We start from the raw sequence: 23,963 nt of genomic DNA, 5'->3' as shown, positions 1-23,963 counted from the left end.
TTCCAAATGTCAAGTTGTGTAAAGGCCCGGCCCAATAGTTTGAATGACCTTTTAGACAAGCCCTTTTATTGTTTTCGTCTGTGCCTCTGTGAGTCTGTGGTATTAAAGGCATGTTCGAGCAAACAACCAAAACCTTAATTCTATATTCTATTACCAGTGAGAAAAAAGGGGGAAAAAAATAATTACTTGACCCGCTTTGTCTTTTACCCTGTTTACCACCACTTTTTTTACCATCTTTTGTAATTTATATGTAGGGAAAGACATATTCATGTGAGATTTTATAAGAATTGTCTCAGTTAGTTTTATCATAATATATAATTTTTATACTTTTAACTTATGGAAAATTAAAGTTATTGATTTTTAAAAAGTTACTTTGGCAAACGTGATAAATAAAACAGGTCAAGTATAAAAGAACCGGGGAAGTATGAAGTATTATTTATATGCACTCAAACTATATTTGGTGTAGTTGAAGCTAATTAACTTTTTTAAAAATAAAATAATGAGGTGTATTCTATTAATTTGATTTTTACTTATCCATACTTAACTAAACTTATTAAAACTATTTTATTTGTAATTTATCAAAATTTATTTTTGTTTACCTGAATTTATTTGAATTTAAGTGTACCTATTAAACCTAAAATAAGTGAAAATAAGGTAAACAGAATCGGCCCTTACTTTATATTTCGTACAAATTATAATAAAGTTTATCAAATGTTAGTTAATTGAAATCCAAAGCAATGCTAATGAATTCAGGCAAAATAAAATAAATTTAGCAAGAATACTTTCAATTTTAAAATAAGTTGAGATAAAAGTTCAAAAAAAAAGGCGGATTAATTAATTTTAACAAATCTGTATCAGGGATTCAGGGATAACATTTCATAGTCTTAGCCAACTATTAACTACAGTACTATACTATGAGTAATATTTAACATTTTAACTAGAGAAAATTGCTCAAGATCTGATGAGCCACTTTTTAATTTGGTTCTTTTTATATCTAGCTCTTACCACAATAAATACTATTTTTAGGGGCCGTTTGGTTCACACGGGGTAAACGGAATGAAATGAACAAAGGGAATCAAAGAGAATGGAATGAAACCCTTTCTTTATACTATGTTGTTTGTTTTTAAAAATCAAAGGCATGGGAATGAGGGGTTGTGCATTGGTGGTAGTGACTTCTCCAACCACTCAACCGCCCAACCACCACCTCACCGCTCGTTGTCGTACCTCCTCCACCATTGCCGCCCGTCGCCACACCTTCCCCACCTCTCGCCGCCCGGAAAACCACCTTCCCCCGCCCACGAAAACCTTCCCCCCGCCCACGAAAAACCCTAGAAACCCATCCTCGTCCCCTTAAAACCGCCAGCCGTCACCTCCCTTACCCTCGAAACCCTAGCCGCTAGGGTTTCTAGGGTAAGGGAGGTGATGGTCGGCTGTTTTAAGGGGACGAGGATGGGTTTTCGTGGGTGAGTTAAGTTTTTCCGGGAAGGGAGAATTCTTTAGAGGGAGGTGCGACGAGTTCTGATTTGGAGATGGGAAGGTGCGGCACCTGCCGGCGAGGATTGGGCGAGCTCCGGCGACACCCGACGAGGACTAGGCGAGCTCCGGCGAGGTGGCGGCTGGGGTAAGTGGGTAAGGTAGTGACTGGTGTGTGTAGTGGTGGCTTAGGAAAGGAAATGGAAAAGGCTAGGGGGTGGGGAATCAAGATAGAATGATCATTTTAGGTAAAGTCAAAAATAAAAATGGGTAAAGGGAATGAAAAAAAATGACAAACAAACAACAACAAAGGGAATGAGGCATATTCATTCCCTTTCCCTTTGATTATTAACCCCAACCAAACGGCCCCTTAGTATAATCTTCATTGAGACATAGCTTAATTATTTAACAACTATTTTGACAATCAGACCATCCCTATTAATTAATAAGTTAATTGTTGTATGAATATTGACCTTCACAACTCATAAATGTTGACTATTGATCGAATACATCGTCTTATAATATTATATTATAAGGAGAATGAAAGTTGCGAATCAAAGGCCAATTAGGATGTTTTAATTTGCATGCATGCATGTGGGATGTGATCATAAATTTTCATGAGTTCCTGTCAAATCTTTACACTGCATCCTACCCTTATTTCATGGGTGCTCAATACAATATTCAACCCCTTTTACATAACAAACAAACCTGCCGCGTATTCTTCTTTCTTTTTGTTTACGTATATAATGATTGTTCATTTATTCACAAACGATAACCTTGTTTGGCTTGTTTTATTTTAAATAACATGTAGTAGTAGATCATACCTACGCAAATGCGCAATATATATCTATTTACAAAAAACATAAATCTTGATATCAAAAGGAAAATTTATTGAAAGCTATTAAGTTATTAAATATTGGTATAACTGATTCCTCTATTTATACGAAATATATAAATTATATATAATAATAATAGGATATTTTTGAAATGTAATACGTAAACAATAATAGAAAGTTGCCAGCAGAGATAATAGAAAGTACTGTATGAAATTTCCAATATTCATTTGGAGCTATATGTGTATTGATGATATTATTTGATAAAACAATAATCGATGAAATTCCAACACCTATTTTTGGAGCTATGCATTGATATTTTGATAAAGCAAATAATGTCATTTTTTACAACTTCCTCCTATATTTTGTCTTAGCCCTAGTTTGCAGTTTGCAGTTTGCATTTGGATTTTTAGTTGTAATTTTGTTAACATTTGAGCTTCATCTGTCCCTTCAACCCCCCTCCCCCCCTAGATTATAAAGACAAGTAACAGTAATTTATAGGTTAAATATTTAACAGCTACCGTATGAAATTTTTGGAGAATCATATATAATATATAATGAAAATTGAGAATTATTACTTTGGAGGGCAATTTTACAATGGCTACAATAATTATCGTATTCATGATTGGCATGACAAGCTTGGTGTGTGTTAATGGCAATCTGTTATTTTGCATCCTAAATAAATTTATTTGATTTATTTTTAAATATATTTTTAAATTTCAATTGGATAAACAATCAACATGAGCTTATGTTTAAAAATTTTAGAGCACATAAGTAAATAAAAAAAAATAAAAAATAAAAAGTTATAAGCTCCTACTTTACTAATCATAACTTCAATTCCTTTTTATTTTTGATTTTAAGAAAGGTAATTTGTTTAATAAAAAGTTTAGAAACTAAACTTGGATTGATTTTATTAGTTTAATCATTGAATATTTATCTGAACCAATACAATTTTATATTACTTTTGACGAATGTAATTGCTTCATTCCAATTGGCTCTCAATTTACAGTTTTCAGTTCTCATATTATTCTGTATTAAATTATGAAATATGTATACCCCATTACATGATTTTAAGGTTATAATACAAGATCAAATCTTACTGGCAAAGTTGGAGGAATACTTGGGGTGTAGTGAGATTGCCTTAAATTACCATACCCTCACGACGCGACCTCACCTCCAATATGCCTTGAGTCAGTGTAATGTGCATACTAGATTAGTAGATTGTAATTAAGATGAGTGGATGGAGACTTAGGGTTTGTTCACATTCACTTAATTTCAGTTCAGTTCCAATCAGTTCAGTTCAGCTCCAATTAGTTCAATTCAGTTCAGCTCCTAATTTCTCTCTCTCATAAAATATTTATTTCAGCTCAGTGCAGTTCAGATCAGCTCCAATCAGTTCAGTTCAGCTCAGCTCAGTTCAGTAAATGTGAACAGGCTCTTATACCTGTGCCTAAAATTATAAAATTAAACACAAAAAGAAAGAATAAAATACCTGTAATTAATATGAATAATCTAATAAATAATTTTAGGTGTATGAAAACCTTCATCCGCAACCATACTCATAGGCAGACCTATTACAAGTACAAGTTTAGAAAAGTCACCGATAAATATATCCTAATTCTATGACAAATATTATCACAATATAATATCTATCTTAAAAGAGAAAAAGGAAATTTCATTACTTTTAAATAGAACAAAAAAAGAATAAATACACCAAAAACTAACACTCAATTCAATTATTCTTAGCTCAATACAATACATAAAATAAAATTGTTTCTTGATTATTCTTAGAATTCTGGATCCACTACCACGACCAATCTTAATTCTTACATATAATCATCATCATTCACGAATTATTGATATATTTAAGTTTTTTGTTCTTTATGTTGTTGAAGGACAAAGTTCATTAATTAATAAGAATCTAATAAGCATTTCTCTATCTCCATGATATGATTCTAAACTTTTCTTTCTCCTTTTCAATTTTTCTTTTTGTCATTTTATGAAGTGTTCAAAACATCAAACGTAATTTGTCTTATAATAATTCAAAAATTAAAAATATTAGTTGTATACACAGAATAAATTTACTAGGATGTACATGTACAAGAAAAACAAAATTATTGTAAAAAAATATGAAGATACACTAATATGTTTATCCGTGATATATGGTATTATGGTTGGTCAGTGTCCTACAAATACATATATGAAAAAAAAAAAAATGAGATCTTATACTACTTTATTAATCAAATTATAGAGCTTGTCATTACCCTCTAACTAACCCCACCAACCAGATGATTCATATGGTACGCATAGCTGTGAATTTGTTTTTGTAATGGTAATTTTGTACCTTCCTTTCAATCATAATCCTGTAAACTAAATCAGTCTCCAGTACTTGAAAATCTCTTACTAAAGTATATTGTTCTAGGGTTTTGCATTTTGAAAATCAATGTGTATAAGCATTTTAGCAAGGATATACTCCTTGGCCTCGGATCCTTCACTTGTTTGCATTTTGCATAGCTTTAAATGTACATATATATACTGCGTCTTTGAACATCAATATCCTTTGCATAATTTTTTTTGGTTATATTGACTGGCTCTATTATCTATGTACATACTATCTTCCTCGAAATTCAAAATGTATATCATAAATTTTGTTGCAATGTTACTCAAACTCTTCACTTTACTTCAAATACTCATTTTGGATTTTGGACACTCTGACATGGATATAAACACTAACACTTCATCTTGGATGAAAATTTACACAATTTAGCCAAACCAAACACTTGGACACGTACTAGCTAGTGTCTGATACTAATACCCGAGCTCGTGTAACATAGGTTACAAATAAAAGAAAAGGGATGAACTTTAACTACCAAATTAAAGGCAACCAAAGTTTTTGATGATTGGTCATGCACATATATAGATAGTAAATGAGAAGATTAAAAAACAACATTATAATGAAGTAATATAAAGCAATAATGGCTTTTATTGTTGGTAATTAAATTAGGTGTATCAAGTATCATATCTATAAACCCTTTAAACTTAAATTGGGCATTAAATGTAGTATGGCTTAATAATTAGGTTTAATTATTGTTCACTTGTGATTTGACCTAACTATTATTGGTTGTATGTTAGTTTGAGTTATTGACGTTGGTTAAAATGAATTCATGATTAGCATTTTTGGATCACTTTGTTCAACATTGCAGTGGATTGGAATATATCCTTGTTCGTAAAGCATAAGGAGGAATTGGAATGAGTTCAAGTGTCTATAACTATTGTTGGCTACGTAGTTTGATGCACTAGCTTAGTTTATCTTCTAGGGCCGGGCGTGCTCGAAACACGGCCTACGGAGAAGATAGCCATAGCCAAGCTAGCCAGCCTACTGCCGGCTACTAGCCTATGAATATAAATGATTGCAGTAATGGTGCCTGGCTTGAAGATCTATCTCTAGCTTCCAAATTTAGGGTAGCTAGTGGCGGAACCCTACCTTCCTTAACTAGCTTAGAAGGTGGCCTCTCCCTATTCTTAGGTTGTTTGTACAATGACTTGTCATTTTTGTAGCATTGTATGCTCTTAATCAATTCGGTGTTTCAATACACTTAACTCTATTAAAAAGGTACAGAATATATATAATATAACGTGTCTAAATTGCTAACACTTCATATCTAGTACTGCATTGACTACATTACTAGCAATACGGGTTCATTTTAGCTACGTTAATTGCAGTTAACAATTTTTTTTTTTTACAAACAGTGTAAAAAAAGATACTCCCTTCGTTTCAATGTTTCATAATGTTAATCTCATATACTATTTTGAGCGTTTCAAAAAGATCTACCCATATTGAATATATTTCATTTATAACTTGATTTTTTTTAATTAATTGAGTGTGGATTGATGACATGACTGTAAGTAAGGAAATTTTTATCTTAAATTATGCAATTATGACTTGTGCTTTCCTAATAAAAAGTCAAAAAAGTTAAATAAGGTAAACTAATTATGAATTATGTTGTACTTTAATGTTAGATTCCAAATATATTTGTTTTCTTATTTTATGTGATTGCTTTTATATGAGACTAACAATATGAAACGGAGGGAGTACTTCGTACTTTGTATGATTTCAATCTCCCAAAAAAATCAGTACATTCAAATATGTGATTGTAATGAATCGTGGAAAAAAAATCTCACTAGCAATCATCTCTTTTAACAACATAACTAAGTTTCTTTGTATAAAGAGTAAAAACAAAAATATATTTAAGAATATAATCCGTTGAGATCATTGAATATATCGAGTTTAAGTAGTCAAAATTGTCACACTGTTAAATGCAAAAGCAATCGGTAAACCAATGCATAAACAATAAAGTCTTTTAAGGATGGTTTAAGAAGAACTAACTATTACTTCATCATCAAGTTATGTACAAGTATATAAAATGAAACTAACCCTATTATTATTCTTCAAAAATTAAACCCACGTGCGGTAGAAAGATAGAATTGATTTACAACAACATCATTTTGCAATAATTTGAAATTCTTGATTATAAAGCACACAACAAGCACTCCAAGAAACCTATCCAAATCAAAAATCAATTGAAGAATTGCAACATCATGATATACATACAATTAATTAATTAATTAATTAATAATTGAAAATAATTAATTAATTAAAACTTTTAGTAGGGTCTACAAAATATTAGAGAACGTGAAGGTGAATGAAAGGAATGTTGGTGGCACTTCTCATTCGGTTTGGAATGTACTTGTAATCGTGTATTTGTGGTGCGGATCATTTGCCGACCTCAACGCCCCCATAAAATGTCACTATTTTAGGGTCTTCACTTCAACTCCATCACTTTGTGTTAAGGCAATGAGTCAAATTTTTTTCTTTTTGTTTTTTTCTTTGGTTATAGATTGTGTGTTTTAATATTTTTTTAAGGCTCAAATACCAAAGAGAATGATTTTTTTTTTTTTTTTGTTTTTCTCCTCTAATTTCTTCTCCTCAATCACTACATTCATTCTCTAAAATTATTGGGTTCAAGAGAGGTTGTAATTGGATATTGGCAATGGTAAGCATCTATTTTGATATAGATTTTTTCATTTTTTTTTTTTTTTTGCTATTAGTAGTTGTCTAATCTCTTTGAATTATTTTCTTTTACCTAATGATGAGTGATATAGACTTGCTCTAATGAAGAGTATTATTCACCCTAATTGTTCAAATTATTGTGTGACAAGATTCTCATATTGATTTTCTCTTTGTGGCTTAATGGGGTACGACGTGTTTGCACCATTTATCGATTAGCTCCCTGTCAGATAATCTAAACTCCTTGATTAGAGTGATTTCCATTGATCAATATTTATAGGGTTACAATGAGTAACCTAATCATATTAGGTAACTATAAGATATGTATAGATATCAAAGATAATCTTATACAAAATATATCCTAAACCTAGGATGAGAATATTCTATGGATATTCTCTATCACACCCCCGTAGTCGGAGCGGGAGAAAATCGGATGCTCAGACTAGATCTGAATCACGCATCGAGCGGTAAGGATAGTATGGTAACCCATGATCAAAAGAGAAGTAGTAGACATATGCCGGTGATGACGACTAGAAGCAACAGCCACGACCTACGTAGAGTAGAGATAAGCACTGCTAGGCCAGAGGAGAAGGAGAAGAGCCGCACACAAACTTGGGCTAAGTTGCAGATCCAGAGAAGAAGAAGCTAAGGGATCAAACCATCATCGGGAAGAAGACACTACACTACTACGGGAAATCACAGTTGAAGAAAAAACAAATAAGATAGCATAAATCCCACACCACTTAACCACTAGTAAGTGTTTACCTCTAAAAAAAAATTGACCTACACAACAAGATAAATTCCACCAAATTAAAACAAGCTAAGTAGCGGTTGGACTTAGAGAATAACAAATTCCACCGCATGTACTTGTGATAATTAAAATTAACAATAAATTGAAAAGGTAAAAAATATAAGTGTTGTTAGTGCCAAAAATCCAATACTCCCTTTAAGTTATTGTAGTGTAGTTGAACAAGGCTCCTGCCAAGTAGAAGGGGTCAGGAGCAAGACTACAATGTAACTAAGGTGGCGGAGGCCAACAACGACATTGAGAAAAAAAAAAGACAAACAAAAGGGTGGTTCGTCTCGTGGGTCTGGCTCATCCAAGACTATTATCAGTCATCGGATACGCTATGCAAGATTGCATTTCACTCACAGATTAGGCTAAAGAAGGAAGACTATGAGTGAGCTAGGTGGCGTATTAGGTGGAGAACCAAGAGGTAGAGGTGGTGCACAAAGCTCCTATGTGTGGTGGGAATTAGTTGGAGCACAAGAGGGGTTGCCGGTGATGGTCAACCATCGTACTCCATAATTAAAACGCGGAAGCAAAAAAAAAGTGTGTTTTATGTAATTGTTTGTGAATCCCGCCGGTGGGTTTAATTTTCTAACCCACCGGCAGGGGAAGAGAAAATTTTAGATATAAACAATCCCAAGATCTAACCTAAGCTGTGATACCATGTCAGATAATCTAAACTCCTTGATTAGAGTGATTTCCATAGATCAATATTTATAGGGTTACAATGAGTAACCTAATCATATTAGGTAACTATAAGATATGTATAGATATCAAAGATAATCATATAAAATAATCTAAACCTAGGATGAGAATATTCTATGGATATTCTCTATCACTCCCAAATCTGCCCAAGCTTAGGCTTGCAACGGAGGAATCGAAGATATTTGTTTGATATTTTTGTAAATAATTTAAATTTAATAAAGATCTTCTCTGTGGTCTAACCTATTACCTATACAACATAAAATCTATTTTTTCACTAACGTTATGTATTCCTTAAACCCTGGCTTTAATTAGTGGGGTCACTTGACACCTTAGATTTCAAAATAGAAATCCACCCCTGAATAAATTTTACTGTTTTCTACGAGTATATTTTTACGGTTCTGATATCATATAAAATTAGAAACCTTAAATTGGGAGTAAAGCCCTCTCCATCATGGTAATATTTTTACTAAAAACAAAACATTTGAACTTCTTCGCTCATTAAATATTAGTCAATTTTTAGATAATCCTCTTGCTAATTAACTTTAAATTCACATGGAGTATAATTTTCTTAATTAGTACTCCAGAATTAGATATGCCTTTTTGGGTCCTTTAACTACCCTAAGAAGCATCTCGATATATAAACTTGTCCAATCTTAAATTATTGTTCAGAGCCTAAATTTGAAGTCTATCATCCAAAATAGTAGGTCATTTTTGAAGATTTTCAAGAATCAATGTCGAAAATTCAAATGATGATGAGAGGTGCGCCATGGGTCAAAAAGGTTGTTTAAAAATATACACATCCACTAATCGGTCACATAAAAGATTGTGGCAGCCTTAATTAGAGTCAATAACGGGAGGCATGTCCTTATATGGTTAAATGGATATATAATGAAGAGACAAAGTGGATTATTTCAACCACCTAAGTGAGTGAAAATATTTCAAAGATTTCGAAAATATTATGAATCCATGGAAAGCACCTCGATCCTTTTCCTTCTCAGATCCAAAATGGTTGAAAATATTTCGAAATTAAAGGCTATAATCCAAAAAATCAAGTCATTTTCAAAGATTTCAGGACCAAGTGTCAAAATTTCAAGTGATAGTGGAAGATTATCCTAGGGTGATATAATATTTTGTGAAACCATATACTACCTCCGTTAAATATTAGTTGCAACTTTGGGGTATTATTTAAGAGACATCAAATATTTCAAAGTTACAAGTTGCAACTAATATTTAACGGATGTAGTATGTCAATAATCGGTTATATAAAGGCTCAGAATGACTTTAACTAGCTAAACAATTAGTTAAAATGCAAATAATGTAGACAAACTTTAATCATTAATTATATCTATCTCTACCAAATTTAAGTACCTAATTAAACTATTACATCTCCCTTTCTAAAGCTAAAACTTGAAAATTATATTTGTACTACCCTATTAAAAAATTGAAAGATAAACCTTGAAATTATTAAAAACATGATAAGAATTCAAAATCTTTCTCTGGATATATTTAATTATAAAACCCAATATTTTTTAAAACGTGATTAGTTTTAAAATAGGCTTTCAAAAGAACATCAAATGTTCCATTATCATTTCTTCATAATTTAATGGTAAAACGTATTGAGGAGATCATAATGATGTCTTATTGTTACAATTAGTTTACAATCATAATATGGCCTTAGAAAGTTATGGTGGATGTCAAGTTATGTAGCTCAATGATTAAATTCATAGGCCATCCCACTTCTAGAAGAGCAATCGATCGAGATATGCCATTTATCATTTAACTATTAATAAACTTGTTGATAGTGACCCCAAAACTATCATTACCTTGTTGAATTGATCGATCATATTCATATATACTAGCTACATGGCCAAGAATAACATAAATAAAAACTAAGGTGCCAGATAATAAATAATTCTGGAATGAAATTTTTTTAGGATATATATTGATGATTAATTACATGAGGTGTAAAACGGGCCTGAGTCACACCATCCCGCCATAAGTGTCTACTTTACTCGACCAAGGAGGTTCTACCTCAAAACCATATGGCAGTGAAAGAGGAGTAGTCCATTAGCCTTATAAAGTGGACACAATTATCTTCTTTTTTCAATGTAGGTTACACATTTCAATACAAACTTTCACTTTTACACTCAATTAATGTGGGATAACACATAACTCATATGTGGGTTTCTCATGGCTCAACACTCGACCTCACATGTGAGTTATCCATAATATTGGCCCAGATCACAACACAACTCAACCTGCCTCTGATACTATGTAATGCGTTGATTGTTTGGTTGATCAATTAAAGTTAAAAATCAAACTAAACATAACATTAATAGGTACTTTCTTCGTTTCTTTTTAAGTGACATATGCACATGTCCTAATTAATTAGAGCTACTTAAATTCAATTTATAACTAAAATTAATTTCAAGATGTAAATTCATATATGTGAAATTCAGATGAACAAAATATAACATTGCACTCTCTTATTCGCATTATATCTAAATGTTTTCAAATATTAGTATTGTACCTTTCAATTCTCAAGATATGAAGATCAATAGCTTGTTTTTGGCTGCTTCTTTATTTATGATCGCGTGGCTCTCAGGTCTTACACTCACTCATACCCCATAAGTCTAAAGGTCAAGTAGACACGTGTCACTTGCTACAAATTAGTGGCCAAAGTGTATGTATTATTTGATCGTATAGTTTTATTTCAAAACATAAATGGGACCAAAATGCGCTGCAAATTTCGTGGGTCTCTTGTAATTGCATTGAAACTTGAAATATGGGGCCAAAAAGTACGTTGATTTTTGATAGATTTTTCCCTATTGGTTGCACTTGTGTTTTAGGCTTCCATGCAAATGAAAACTACTACTTTCAAGAAAAAATCAAGATAAGTAAGTTAAGATCTTAAGATAAGTTATTTTCAGGATAATAAGCTCAAATGAATTAATACTATGACCTTGTTTTGGCACCTGAGAGGTTAAATGCTAACCGGATACATTAGTTGTTCACTTGTTTGTATGATGATCGGAGCTGATTTGACTAGTTTTATGAGTTAATTTTATATGTTTGTGTCAAAGTGTTTAGTAAATACTGTAGTTATTAAATGATAACTACTTTATCAAGTAATATGACAAATATGAAAATATGCATAGCCAGTTGATTGCTAAAAAGAATGGTACTCCTTTCATTTTATTAAGTATCATATATTGAGACTTTTTGCACTATTTACTTGTCTCACTTTAAACAATGTTTGTAAATTATATATAAGAAAAAAATTTATCTTGTGGATACTTGTTGGAATCGTTTCAATGAAATCTTATTAATATTTCATTGTTATAATTCATACTTAAACATATTATTGATCAAAGTTTTGCATCGACATGTGAGCCAAGTTCCAATGGGCACTTAAAAAAACAGAGGGAGTAAAATTAAAGATGTATGATGTTTTGTTTCACTATTAGTTTTCTAGTTTTCACTTATCAATGAATTAGATAAAAACGTATTTTTCATCCTAAAATAAAATCAATACTTTCTTTGAATTAATTGAACAAGTACTTGATTCATAAAAGAGGCAAAAAAAATCATAATAGGGTTGGGAGCATAAATATTAAAGGTGTACCATATAATAATATTCTATTTCAGAAAAATTTACTAATATCCTTGAAAGATAACAAAGATATACAATAATCAAAGGTTAATTGCACCTAAACCTAATAGGGTGAGATATTGAATCACATAAATGTATTAAGGATTTAAGGATCATTATACATCTAATATCACTGTTAATCGGTTTGCAAAATTAATGTCATGTTCAGCGTACATAAAAGTAACGTTTTACGTAGTATTTTTTAAGACTTCACCAACCAACTAAACTCATTGATATCCACGAGACCTTAACAAAACAAGACACAAAAATATACACCGAACATGAAATTTTGACATGTTCATGACTTCGTTCCATGAAGCTAGAGACGAGGTAGGCATAAAACTAATACCTACTTAAGGTTTTGTACTTTAGTAGGTAAGAACTAGAAAGATCTAAAAAATACTAATATTGCCCGTGATTGGGAATTATCCTAGAAGATTATAATCACACAAATTAAATTAAATCCATATTATTATTCGTATAACCTATAGTTTTTTATGAAATTATAAATAAGACCAACCTTCCTACTAGCCACTTACATCATCACAACCTTTGCTTCACTTTCTCTCTCCTCAAAAACAGAGGCGTAGCAGTTACACACCAAGTTATAAAAATTCCACCCTACATATCTTTTTTATTCAAAAATTTCATCTTTCTTCTTCTTTAAACTTTGACTTACACAAATCCAATCAACATCATAAATTACCCATCACCAATTTTTTCTTTTTAATTTTTCACTACATTTTATGATATATTCTTGTATAAATATATTTCTTGATAAACCAAACCTAGCCTAAATTCTTTCACAGAATTCTCATAAAAATTTGACTTTAAAGTCAGTTTCTTTCTTTTGTTCTTGAATATTTATAAATTCCCAGATTATAACTCTGGTTAATTACGCTAAATTCTTCAATTTTTCCCTTATTTTGGGTTTTCCAGCAATCAAACAGGGAAAAAGCGGATTATCCGAAAATGGTAAGCATTTTTTTCAGAAAAAAGAAAAGAATTCTATTTTTGGATCAACTGTTTTATTGGGTACTGTGTAAATGTGTAATCAATCATTTCAATTTATTACTAATATTCCTCTGTTTTTTAAAAAAAATTTATCTTTGTTTTGGAATTATTTTCAGGAATTGAAGGCTGAATTTCTTGGAGAAAATTCATTGGGCAATAAAAAAACAGGGGTTTATGATGATCAAATGAATGGTTTTAAGTATGAAAATGGTGGTGATAAATCTGATTGTTACATAGTTGACTTAGAGAATTTCTCCGATTGTGTAATTGACAAACAGAACTCAACTATTACAAATTCATCAAGAATTACTGTAAGTTCATATTTTTTTTTCTTAATTTCAAATAGCAGTTATCGAAAGAATTGACATGTGTTTTTGTGTACATTCCTAAATTAATACATACTTGTATATTTTTAAAAATAAATACTTTTTCATTTTATGTTTATCTAAACCGTTTTGTTATGTTAATAATTGGTGGTTGGATTAGATGGTTTCTTATTATGAATATTAATCCTGCTTGGTCCATATTATGGCGTGATTATTGATTTATATGTGATGTCTACCTTTTAACTTTCGGCCATTATTGGGATAAGATTTTTTTTTTTTCCCTTGGAATTTTGTCATCAATTCTATCCACTTTATTTTCTCATATAATTTTTATTTTTATTTTTATTTTTATACTACTTGTTAAAGTTACTTTTATTCCAATGGTGTATTTGAAAAGCAACATAATAAAGTCAATAGTCAATCTTTAATTTTTGTGTATAACTCACTTATAAGTAGATGCACTCATTCAAGATTAAAGAGATTATATGTTACATTCTTGTAGTTTTGAATTTGATGTAAGGTTACATTTATGAAATTATACGGTGTGTCGTCCTAAATAAAACTTAATGTAAATCCAAACTTTTAATTACAATAACAACAACCAAGTATGTTGGGGAATTTGGTTTGTAACTAGTTATGTATTCCTTTTAAATTCCATAAATTTGGAATTACATGTAAATTATGAAATTTCATATGGTATGTCCTAAAAGAGGAAAGATATTGTTAGTAGAATTTTGTAATGTTTGCATAGAAAAATGGCATTTGGCAAGGACTTGTAACGTGGGCTACTTTTTGTGTGTTTTGTATTGAGCGGTTGAAAGAATTGTAACGATTTTTCGGTGAAATTTATTGAATTTACAAAAATTATATATTTATTTATGTATGTATAAAAAAATTGAATAGTTTGTTATTATGTGTTTGGTTTAGGTGAATCATGCCATTTGCTTGCTAATGATGTTTCTTTTTATTGATTTTGTTTTTATTTTTTAATATGTGGACATATAAAAGTTGCAAAGAAGCCTTTCTAGAAAAGTTCCTCAGCGTGGCGCCGAGAGGAAGCTTAATGACAGAGACACCCTTCCTCCTGCCTCATCCCCTAGAGGTATGACATTATCTTAATTATATCTTTTTCGTAGTTTAATGTTAAACCACACAGTATGTTACAGTGCACTAGATTCCGACTAATTTGAAATCTGACTAATTTGAAATTGAGCGTAATATATGATGTATCATTGACTTAATTGTATGTTATGTAGTTTAATCTTTGATGTGACATCATATTTTTGATTAAGTTGATGATAGTGAATATACCTATCCTTTGATGAGCCTGTCCTAAGTAGCTTCCATTGTGGGCCCATAGTTCTTACTACATCATTTTCATACAAGGGATGTGGGATGGGCAAGGGCACTTTGATTGAATTGGTTAAAACTAGATAACTCCACTCCTTAATCTGTTACGATACGTGTCATAAATAAAAAGTACGCAGCAAATGACTTGTTTAAAAGGCGAAATGGTGATGAGTTACAATAATGTTTTAGTATGATTTTTTTATATTCGATTTCGTGTTAGATTTGATCGAACGTTTGTAGTAATAGCTAGCACAATTTTGGCCTTTGTGGTAGTATATCAGAGAACTTGTGTAAATCAAACTAGTTAAATGTTTTTTGGTTTATAGATTAAAAAATTGAAGAGAAATGCTAATGCTCCATTTAAAGAGAAGCTTTATAATGATTAACTTATAATTGATTTTGAAATATAAAGAATTGTTCTGATTTTTTTATACCTTAACGCGGGATTTGATCAAATTTATTATTTGATTTTTGGTAAGTCTTCTCATTTCTCAGCTGTCAGACAGTTTGAATTAGCATACTTGAGTTATATTATAATCTTAGACTAATTAGTACACGTATTACTAATTTATAACATACTGGGATCTTCTCCAGTATTTTAGACAGCCGGGTTACGGGTGGAATTGAGATAAGATGGTCTAGTAATCGGAGAGAATCCTTGGTATTTATTTTATGTCCTCATTAATCCGTATCCACGTGTCCTTCGAAAATGGTGTTTAGCAATGATATTGACACAGTTGGCATTAGGATTATGAATACTATCATAATCATGATTATCATTGTCATTATCTTTTCCCTTATTGCTGGTGCTACTTGTTTAGTTGTTTTTGCACGTAACCAAATGTTTGTAGTCAACAATTAATCAAACATTAAACATCAAACATGACTTATTACAATTGAAAGATATGTTAGGATAACGCCTAAAGCACTACTCATTTAATTTTTTAAATTTTTTTATGTATTATCAGATTTCAGAAATCTGTACTGAGTCACATTGCACATAAATTTAGGTAGTGGCTAAGTCGTCTCTGTGCCAGGTAGCTTTATAGTCATGCTAGTTAATAAAAATTAAAATACTTAATCAAATATTTGATTTATGTATGCAAATTGTGGGGTTGGTCCACACAAATATTTTGCAATGGAATTAAACCACTTGCTCAGCTGTATTATGTCTGAGTTGTTGTTTTCAGGCCTCATAAATAACATAGATGTCAAAAGTTGACCTTTGGATTTTTAATGAAATTATAATGCTGTGACAGTGTATGTCAAAGATGTGCTATGTTACTCAAACTCGGATACAAGGGTCACTTACATGTACATATCTGGATGTTCTAGTGTCGGATTTGACTATCTTATGAAAAATTTCCATATTTTAGGCTCAAAATGAAATGTATAGTGTCAACTCGCATAAGTGCTAAGGCTATAATATAGGCCAATTGAAATGAAATGAGAAGTTCCAGTAACGCAATGTGTATCAATATGGTTGTGAGGTCCATAATTGTGTAAACCTAAATTGAAGTTTCATTGATTGTTTTGTTAATAATGCAGAAAATGTATTACTTGTATATTGTACCGCCTTTATACCACCAATGCAATGTTTGTGTTGTGCACTTCTGAGGGAACATTGAATAATGGAAAACTTAACTACTGATGCCATATTTTCCCCAATAGTCCAATACACTAAAAGTTCCTTTAAATTTTGCAGCTGCTCAAGTAGTAAGCAGTCTAAGCACGCCAGAAAAGTGTCCTTCTCCTACACTACCAATGGGGTCCCAAGATCACGCGGCTAACAACCACCAGCAGCAACCGCAGCATCAGATCACAATCAAAACAGGCGGCGTGAACACTATGGCAGATGGTAGAATGGGAAAGAGATCGAGTTTCAAACGATCTTCATACAGTTGGTATTCTGACCCTAAAAGAATCCTCCTCCTGTTTGCCACTCTGTAAGTCTTTTTAGTTATTCTGCATTCAAATCCACTCTGTTTGTCAGACTGATACTGTCAACTAACGCGATATTCTGAAATTCTTATAACAGATCGAGTATGGGAACGATGTTGCTCATTTACTTCACGCTGTCTACGAGTAAGGCTGATGGTGTAGAGGGTGTCTTAGATTGGCAGTAATGATTCAACACCAACACAATTGAGAATTGTACAGAGTATTTTGTCAGAATTCGAAACAGTATGGAAAAGTTTCGTCTTTTTTCGTTAAGTTGTGGCGTAGATTTGAGCTACACAGATGGAATGTTGGGGGCTGCATGAGTTATACAGCAAAGAATAGCACTATGAAAGATTCATACTTCAAAATATGTTATAGAATGTTCAGAAAGCTTTAATAACTTTAGCTTTTTGCTGATCTTAGCAGCCCCATTAATCTTCCTTTTAACTTTAATTTTTTTGTACTTTTGATAGTTAAAAAACCGCACCAAATTAGCTTTTTGTTATGTGTGGGTTTCATGTGAAGAAGTGAAGGAATAATTTTGTGTTGTTTAGCTCTTGCAACAAGAAATTCCCCCTATTGTACTCGTGCGCTTGGATGCATATTGCTTTCTTTTTGTCTGTTTGGTGAATACTTGTATCATTTGTATATACCCGAGTGCACCTAGAAATATTAATTTAATCATTAAACGAGCAAAGAATATTTTTAGTTACACTTATCTCTGGAATTAAAGTTTGATGTTTTTTTTTTTTCCTTTTAGTGATGTTTTGGGTGTATTTTACTTTCAATATCCATGTGTTGAGTAGTAGGCACTCAATTTTATTCACTTAAATATGCCGTTCAACCTTTGTGCTTGCAAAAGCAACATCATTACTACTCAATATATACCCTTCTCGCTAGAAAAAGTGGGCTTTGTTTTCCCCTTGTTACTTTTTGTTGGGGCCTGCCAAAGAAAAAATAAAGTTGGAGTTACTTGTACTCACATTTTTCTGCTATTTAGAATGTTTAGATAATTAGAGAAACAAAGATAAGACTAAAACACCTTAATATATAAGAAAGATGCGAAAGGTATAGTTAGCAAGTTGCAAATTCGAGCCATAGATGAAGGTGGAAAATATGGAGAGGGATTTTTGCACCACCGGTTGTACAACCTCCATCCCTTAAGGCTTTTTTCTCTTAAAGTCGATGGAGGAGCTTTGGTTGATTAAAGGTAAAAATAAAAAGAAAGATAGTGAAAAGATGTTAATTAGAAGAATCAAAGGAAAAAAGATAGCAGATTTGATACTTTGATAGTAAAGGTGAATATAAAAAGAAGGCAATGAAAGAAGTTTGATTTCTACTTGTTGGGGAGGGAATACTAATTTTGTAAAGAAGGCTTTTACTTAGAGACTAATCGTATGCTTGAAAACATACGCAACATATACAAGTATGTAAAATCCTCAAATATTTCATTTGATATCGACCTATAATTTACTAGATGACTCACATGTAATTTGTTTTTTCCTCAATAATGCAAATATGTATCATACTATTAGTAGATAACCAAGTATGGCTCGGAGCTATTGATATCGTACCACTCCATAACATTTATGGGTATGAAACGGGGTAGGAATAAGCCCCTTAAGATTCTTAAGTCATTCCATAGTATAGAGCGCTACGTACACCAAACGGTATGTACAAGTGGTATTGCCCATATCGGCCCGTAAGACATACTTCATAGCACTTTGCAACACGAGGTCAATGCAACTATAAGATATAAAATTTCCACGAGACACGGGGGCTGAAGAGATAATGGTAGTTGTGCTTGTGCATCAAAGGTACAGCATTGATAGTCGTATGGTAGAGATAGTTGTTAGGGACTTAGGGCTACAATAATTGGGACTATAGAATTGGTAGTTACTTATTCACGTTGGTGGTAGTTTGGGAAGGAAAGAATAATAGAACCAAGGGCCACTTTTAATTATTTGATTCCTTCTTAAAATTAATTTGATTCCTTCTCAAAATTAATTTGATTCCTTCTTAAAATTAATTTGATTCCTTCTTTGATGATGATGATTATATTTGGTCTAAAGTCAAAGGATGATTCTTTGGGCTAACAGATCCACTGCAAGGCCCATGAGTCAGAGTCCATTTACGCATGCGGGACCGAGCAATGGTCCAAAATACGTGGTTATCTTAAGGCCCATAGACCCATTTCAAGTCCATAGCCCACAAACACATTAGTATTGTACTTTGTACAATGTTGTATAAAATGACTAAAATTCAATCAGATGACAGTTATTAGCAACTATGACCTGAAATGAAACAACAGCTATGGAGTATTTCCCCTAGAAATGTAATCCTGTTGAAAACATGCAATTACCACACTGCATATTCTGAACAGTTCGCTACCAATACATATATTGACATCTTGTTATCGTTATGACTATACAAATATTGATAACAACCTCGTCCTCTGATCCAGACCATTGATATTAACATTTAACAGCCATATACAGATTATACACATAGTAGTACTATAGTAGTACTAACTCTGGCAGTCGAGTCTGATGATGAAAGAATACCAAAATTAAGGACCATATATACACTATAGGAGTAGAGACTTCAATGATGTACATGAACTGATGATATGTATGGATATTATGCAAATATGCCAATCAGCTTTGTTAAACAAGGGTTCAATGTCTTACTCTGCCTCCTTATTCACACATCGGAAACTTCAGATCAAGATCGGTCATCAACTCAACATCACTAATAGCGTTTTGATATGCTGGGCAATGATCGCTTCTGCTTTCTGTCAGAATATAACCTCAAGATAACAGCTGCTGTCTCTTCGATGGCTTTGCTAGTCACCTCTGTCAATAATTAAACTTAATGTCAGAACTCAGAATATGGCTGATGCTGAAAGAAGTAAATCATCAGAAAAAATAAATAAATAAATAAATAAATAAAAAATACAGTGCAATCCTTTTTACCCCTCGAAAAAGAAAAATGCTAATTAACACGAGCAGTAGGCCTATCTGAGTACTTACCAATTACAGGCCAGCTGGGATTTTGTGCAAAAATTTTACCCGCGTGTTCCAACTCCTTTTTTACATAACCCATCTGTGCATAGTTGTGTAAATCCTGTTCAGCTATGCCCAGGGTCTTGGCTCGTGATTTTCTAATTGTTTGCAAAACAACCGGATCAATAGTCAAACCAAAAACTTTGTGTGGGTCTATCTCAAATAAAGCTTTGGGTAATTCCACACCCATTACAATAGGAACGTTTGCTACTTTATATCCTTTTTGTGCAAGGTAAATTGACAGAGGAGTCTTTCCTGTCCGAGAGACACCAGTGAGTACAATATCAGCCTTGCGCAAGTTCTGAGGTAGAGCCCCATCATCTTGTTTTATAGTGAACTCAATGGCTTCAATCCTTTGGAAGTAGTCTTCACTCAATAAAATTCTACCTCCCGCACCACGGGGAAGCCCTGAAGGAGAAACTCCAAGGTGAGAAGAAATTGCCTCAGTTATTGGGCCAAGGACATCGGTGCATGGTACACCCCATAACTGGCAGGCTTTTCTTGCAGCATCAGCCATTGAAGGATCAGCAAGTGTATAGACAAGCAGAGCATTTTCTTTTGCAGCTTGTCTCACAACTTCTATAAGTCGCTCAATGTCATCTACCTGCTCAAGTATCAAGCACATATAATCAGGAAGCAGTATAAAGAGATAACTAGAGAAATTATTGGCAGGACAGCAAAGACACTGTTTCCACTATCTTGTATGTTGCTATAATTACTCGGAATAAAAAATCAGCCTTTTATAATAGATAGTCATGTTTGACAGAAAAAATTAATAAGAGAGATTATCTTAGAGGTTGTAAAACAGATCGCAGGCAGAACACATCTACAACAGCAATAATCATGCTTGCAAAGTTCAAATTACAACCAAAAGTTTTAAGAAAATATAGGCAATTTTCAAGTTCTTCACTTTTAACAATCTATCTTACTGAGAAAGGTCATTCACCTCAAGTAAAACACTTCAACAAGGCCTATTAAAAAGACACAAAACTCGTAATGTCCAGCAAATAGAATAGAAAACCATGGCAACCTAACCTTCCTTGCACTTAATAGCACACATGGTATAAAGAGAAGATTCACACCTTCAGTAATCCAAGAATTGCAAATATCACTCATTAGTAACAAAAGAAAGCGCTAATTAAATATTCTATCAGCAACTAATTCGTATTTTCACCTCTATGTAACTCTTCCATATACCAGGGGGATCTGAGGAAAGCTACCCTTGAGGTTATGAGCTGTCCAACGAAGGTCTAGAGATCAGACAATAACATGAATTCTTATAAGATCCTTGATCTAATGATTTTTACAATTAAGGTTACTCTATCTTCCACTTGCTTAACCAACAGACACTAAATTGTCTAGAGACAACACACATTAACATTCAACAACAAGTACACGACACCATCGTTACTGAACCACTGTTAATTAGATGCAGGTACTCATTGACATTAGACACAATCCCCACCGTGACTGAGACTCTAAAGCCATTAAGAAGAACTTAGGATCAATGTAAAGTCAGAACTGGACGCCGCCAGGAGCCACAGCAACACAATAGAATTTACAAAATATAATCTGTTATGACACTACAAACCATTGTTAAGAGATAGTTAATGTGAAGACAACCTTTTCATTAAATCATACACAATGAAAGATAATTTACTAATATGTTATAACACTACAAACTATTGTTCAAAGATAAATTGATGCTTCTTAAGTGGTTCATTCCAAGGCATTCTCTATGCTGGTAGAACATATTATTTCACCTCAAGTACCCATATTACATTCTTGTCCATCAATGCCACTCGAATACATCATTTCACTTCAATTACCCATGTCATATGCTTAACATTGAGTATAGACTATAGACACTTCAACAGACCAAATTGGCAAATTCATAGAAAAATCCATATCTCAACCAAGTCATATACCGTAGTACTTAACACTTAAACACGTACCTATGTCCGACACGAATAAAATTAAAAAAACATGACAATTGAGAGGTTAATTAAAAAAAAATTAACAAATGTTTCAGCAAAACTTACCCCAGAAAACAAGTGAGTACAAACAGAACAACCATGATCAACTAAACAATGATCAAACTGCCCTAACGCCGCACTAACGGAATGCTCCGCCGTCCAACCAGTGCCATCAGAAACCATGTATATCGTTTTTCCCTCTTTGTCATCTTCTCTCTCTGAATCAGATAAACCATCACCGGTTCGAACCGGAGCTTCAGCAACCGGTTCTGCTGCATGGACAGGTTTGTCGTGGAAATCCAATTTCCGGCCGGACCGGATTGATCGAGCTCTGGACCAGAGGTTGAGCTTCGCGCTACCCTTTAGTTTCCGAGGTTGAGGTTTGGAGGGAGGTTCGGAGGAGAGAGAAATGGTTGGTTTGGGTTCAGGTGGGCTCGGGCTCGGGTTTGGGAGACTGAACCTAGTCGCGGCTAACATTTTTTTTTTGTTTTTCTAAGCAAAAAAATTAAATATAAAAACAATTAAATCTAAAATTAGAAATTGACGATATTTTTTAAGGTTCTGTTGCACTTGCACAATTGGGCTATTTGGGCCTTTCAATCCAGGTGAATTGAATAGGCCTCATTGCCTAAATGATACCTTCATATGTTAAAAAAAAAAAAAAAAAAAAAAAAAAAAAAGTTGAAATAAAGTAGGAAAAACTAATGGAATACATTGAACTGACAAGAGTGGTTAATGAGCGCGTTATTTTTAAGAATTATTTCGATTATTGGCAACACAATGAGGGAAAATATATTTTTTAAAAAAATAGTATTTCCTCCGTGTTTTTTTAGTTGGTACGTTTCTTTAGTCACGTTTGTCAATGCACTTATTCAATCATTAATATCTCTAATTATCGATAAACAAAAATAATGCAAAGTTGATATTTTGAAAGTATATAACGTGACGAATCTAACAAGATCCCACATGACTATATTTTTCATTACGTATAAAGCACAAAACACGATCAAAGGAGGTGTGTGAATAGTGCTGAAGTCAAAACGTGTCAATTAAATAAAAACGGAGGAATAATATATAAGTATGTATAAATGTTGTGACACTATTTTAGGTGTTTTCCATAGATAATGTTTAAAAAGGCTAAAATTTCCAAATTACTCCCTTTTTACAAAATATTCCCTCCATACCGTCCACATAAGCAAGTTTGTTGTGTTTTTATTTTAAAAAAAAAAATCATTCAACACAAAACCGCTAATTGAATTAGCGGTTTCATAAAGGATAAAACCGCTAATTCAATTAGCGGTTTTATAAGAATTTGTGCATACAATTATGGAGATTATTTCACCTAACAACTAAACCGCTAATTGAATTAGCGGTTTACTAGTAAGTTGTAAAAAAAAATTAATTAATTTAAATGCTGAGTTGGACGGCATGGGGGGAATTTTTTGTAAAAAGAATGTAATTTGGGAATTTTTGAATCTTTGAACAATTTTTATGGAAATCACCCCCACAATTTTTAAGATTTTTAAAAAAAAACAATTCAGGATAACGAGAGCAAATAGCTAAATCATCAATTTAGAGGGTGTAATTGCCTTGACACTATTCACAAGAATTAAATCATAAAATTACACAAGTAAAAGCTTCAAACCAATTAACATCATATCAATAGAGATATATAAGTAAACAAATATATTAAGCATATAATTGTCCTCACACTATTCATAAGTATTTTCTTATACTTTTTTAAAGGTAGGAATAATCATATCATAAACT

General features: G+C 32.5%; 2 protein-coding genes across 2 annotated transcripts; one reads left to right on the top strand and one right to left on the bottom strand.

Annotated features, from left to right (window-relative positions):
• Positions 1–13,041: 13,041 nt before the first annotated feature.
• On the top strand, positions 13,042–17,754 carry LOC110731397. Its single transcript, XM_021911259.1, has 5 exons — positions 13,042–13,496; positions 13,652–13,846; positions 14,870–14,963; positions 16,917–17,157; positions 17,250–17,754. Exons 1-5 carry the CDS (start codon positions 13,494–13,496, stop codon positions 17,335–17,337), a joined length of 621 nt encoding a protein of 206 aa, XP_021766951.1. The 5' UTR covers positions 13,042–13,493; the 3' UTR covers positions 17,338–17,754.
• Positions 17,755–19,448: 1,694 nt separating this feature from the next.
• Positions 19,449–22,803, bottom strand: LOC110731396 (probable pyruvate, phosphate dikinase regulatory protein, chloroplastic). The gene is made up of 3 exons (XM_021911258.1): positions 22,260–22,803; positions 20,185–20,821; positions 19,449–20,007 (listed from the first exon to the last, which is right to left on the bottom strand). Exons 1-3 carry the CDS (start codon positions 22,668–22,670, stop codon positions 19,904–19,906), a joined length of 1,152 nt encoding a protein of 383 aa, XP_021766950.1. The 5' UTR covers positions 22,671–22,803; the 3' UTR covers positions 19,449–19,903.
• Between the last annotated feature and the right edge of the window lie 1,160 nt (positions 22,804–23,963).

Source organism: Chenopodium quinoa, unplaced genomic scaffold (genome assembly GCF_001683475.1).
Source record: "Chenopodium quinoa cultivar QQ74 unplaced genomic scaffold, ASM168347v1, whole genome shotgun sequence".
In the NCBI taxonomy this organism is placed as follows: domain Eukaryota; kingdom Viridiplantae; phylum Streptophyta; class Magnoliopsida; order Caryophyllales; family Amaranthaceae; genus Chenopodium; species Chenopodium quinoa.
This window is presented reverse-complemented; position numbering and strand designations above follow the sequence as displayed.

What these genes read in the sequence shown, in the direction of transcription:
- LOC110731397 (XM_021911259.1), top strand. An exon ending in TCCTGCCTCATCCCCTAGAG is followed by an intron (nt 14,964 to 16,916) that starts GTATGACATTAT and finishes TAAATTTTGCAG; the next exon opens with CTGCTCAAGTAGTAAGCAGT. An exon ending in CTCCTCCTGTTTGCCACTCT is followed by an intron (nt 17,158 to 17,249) that starts GTAAGTCTTTTT and finishes TTCTTATAACAG; the next exon opens with ATCGAGTATGGGAACGATGT.
- LOC110731396 (XM_021911258.1), bottom strand. Translation starts at nt 22,670, where the DNA reads ATGTTAGCCGCGACTAGGTTCAGTCTCCCAAACCCGAGCCCGAGCCCA. An exon ending in GTACTCACTTGTTTTCTGGG is followed by an intron (nt 20,822 to 22,259) that starts GTAAGTTTTGCT and finishes ATACTTGAGCAG; the next exon opens with GTAGATGACATTGAGCGACT. An exon ending in TCCCAGCTGGCCTGTAATTG is followed by an intron (nt 20,008 to 20,184) that starts GTAAGTACTCAG and finishes AATTATTGACAG; the next exon opens with AGGTGACTAGCAAAGCCATC.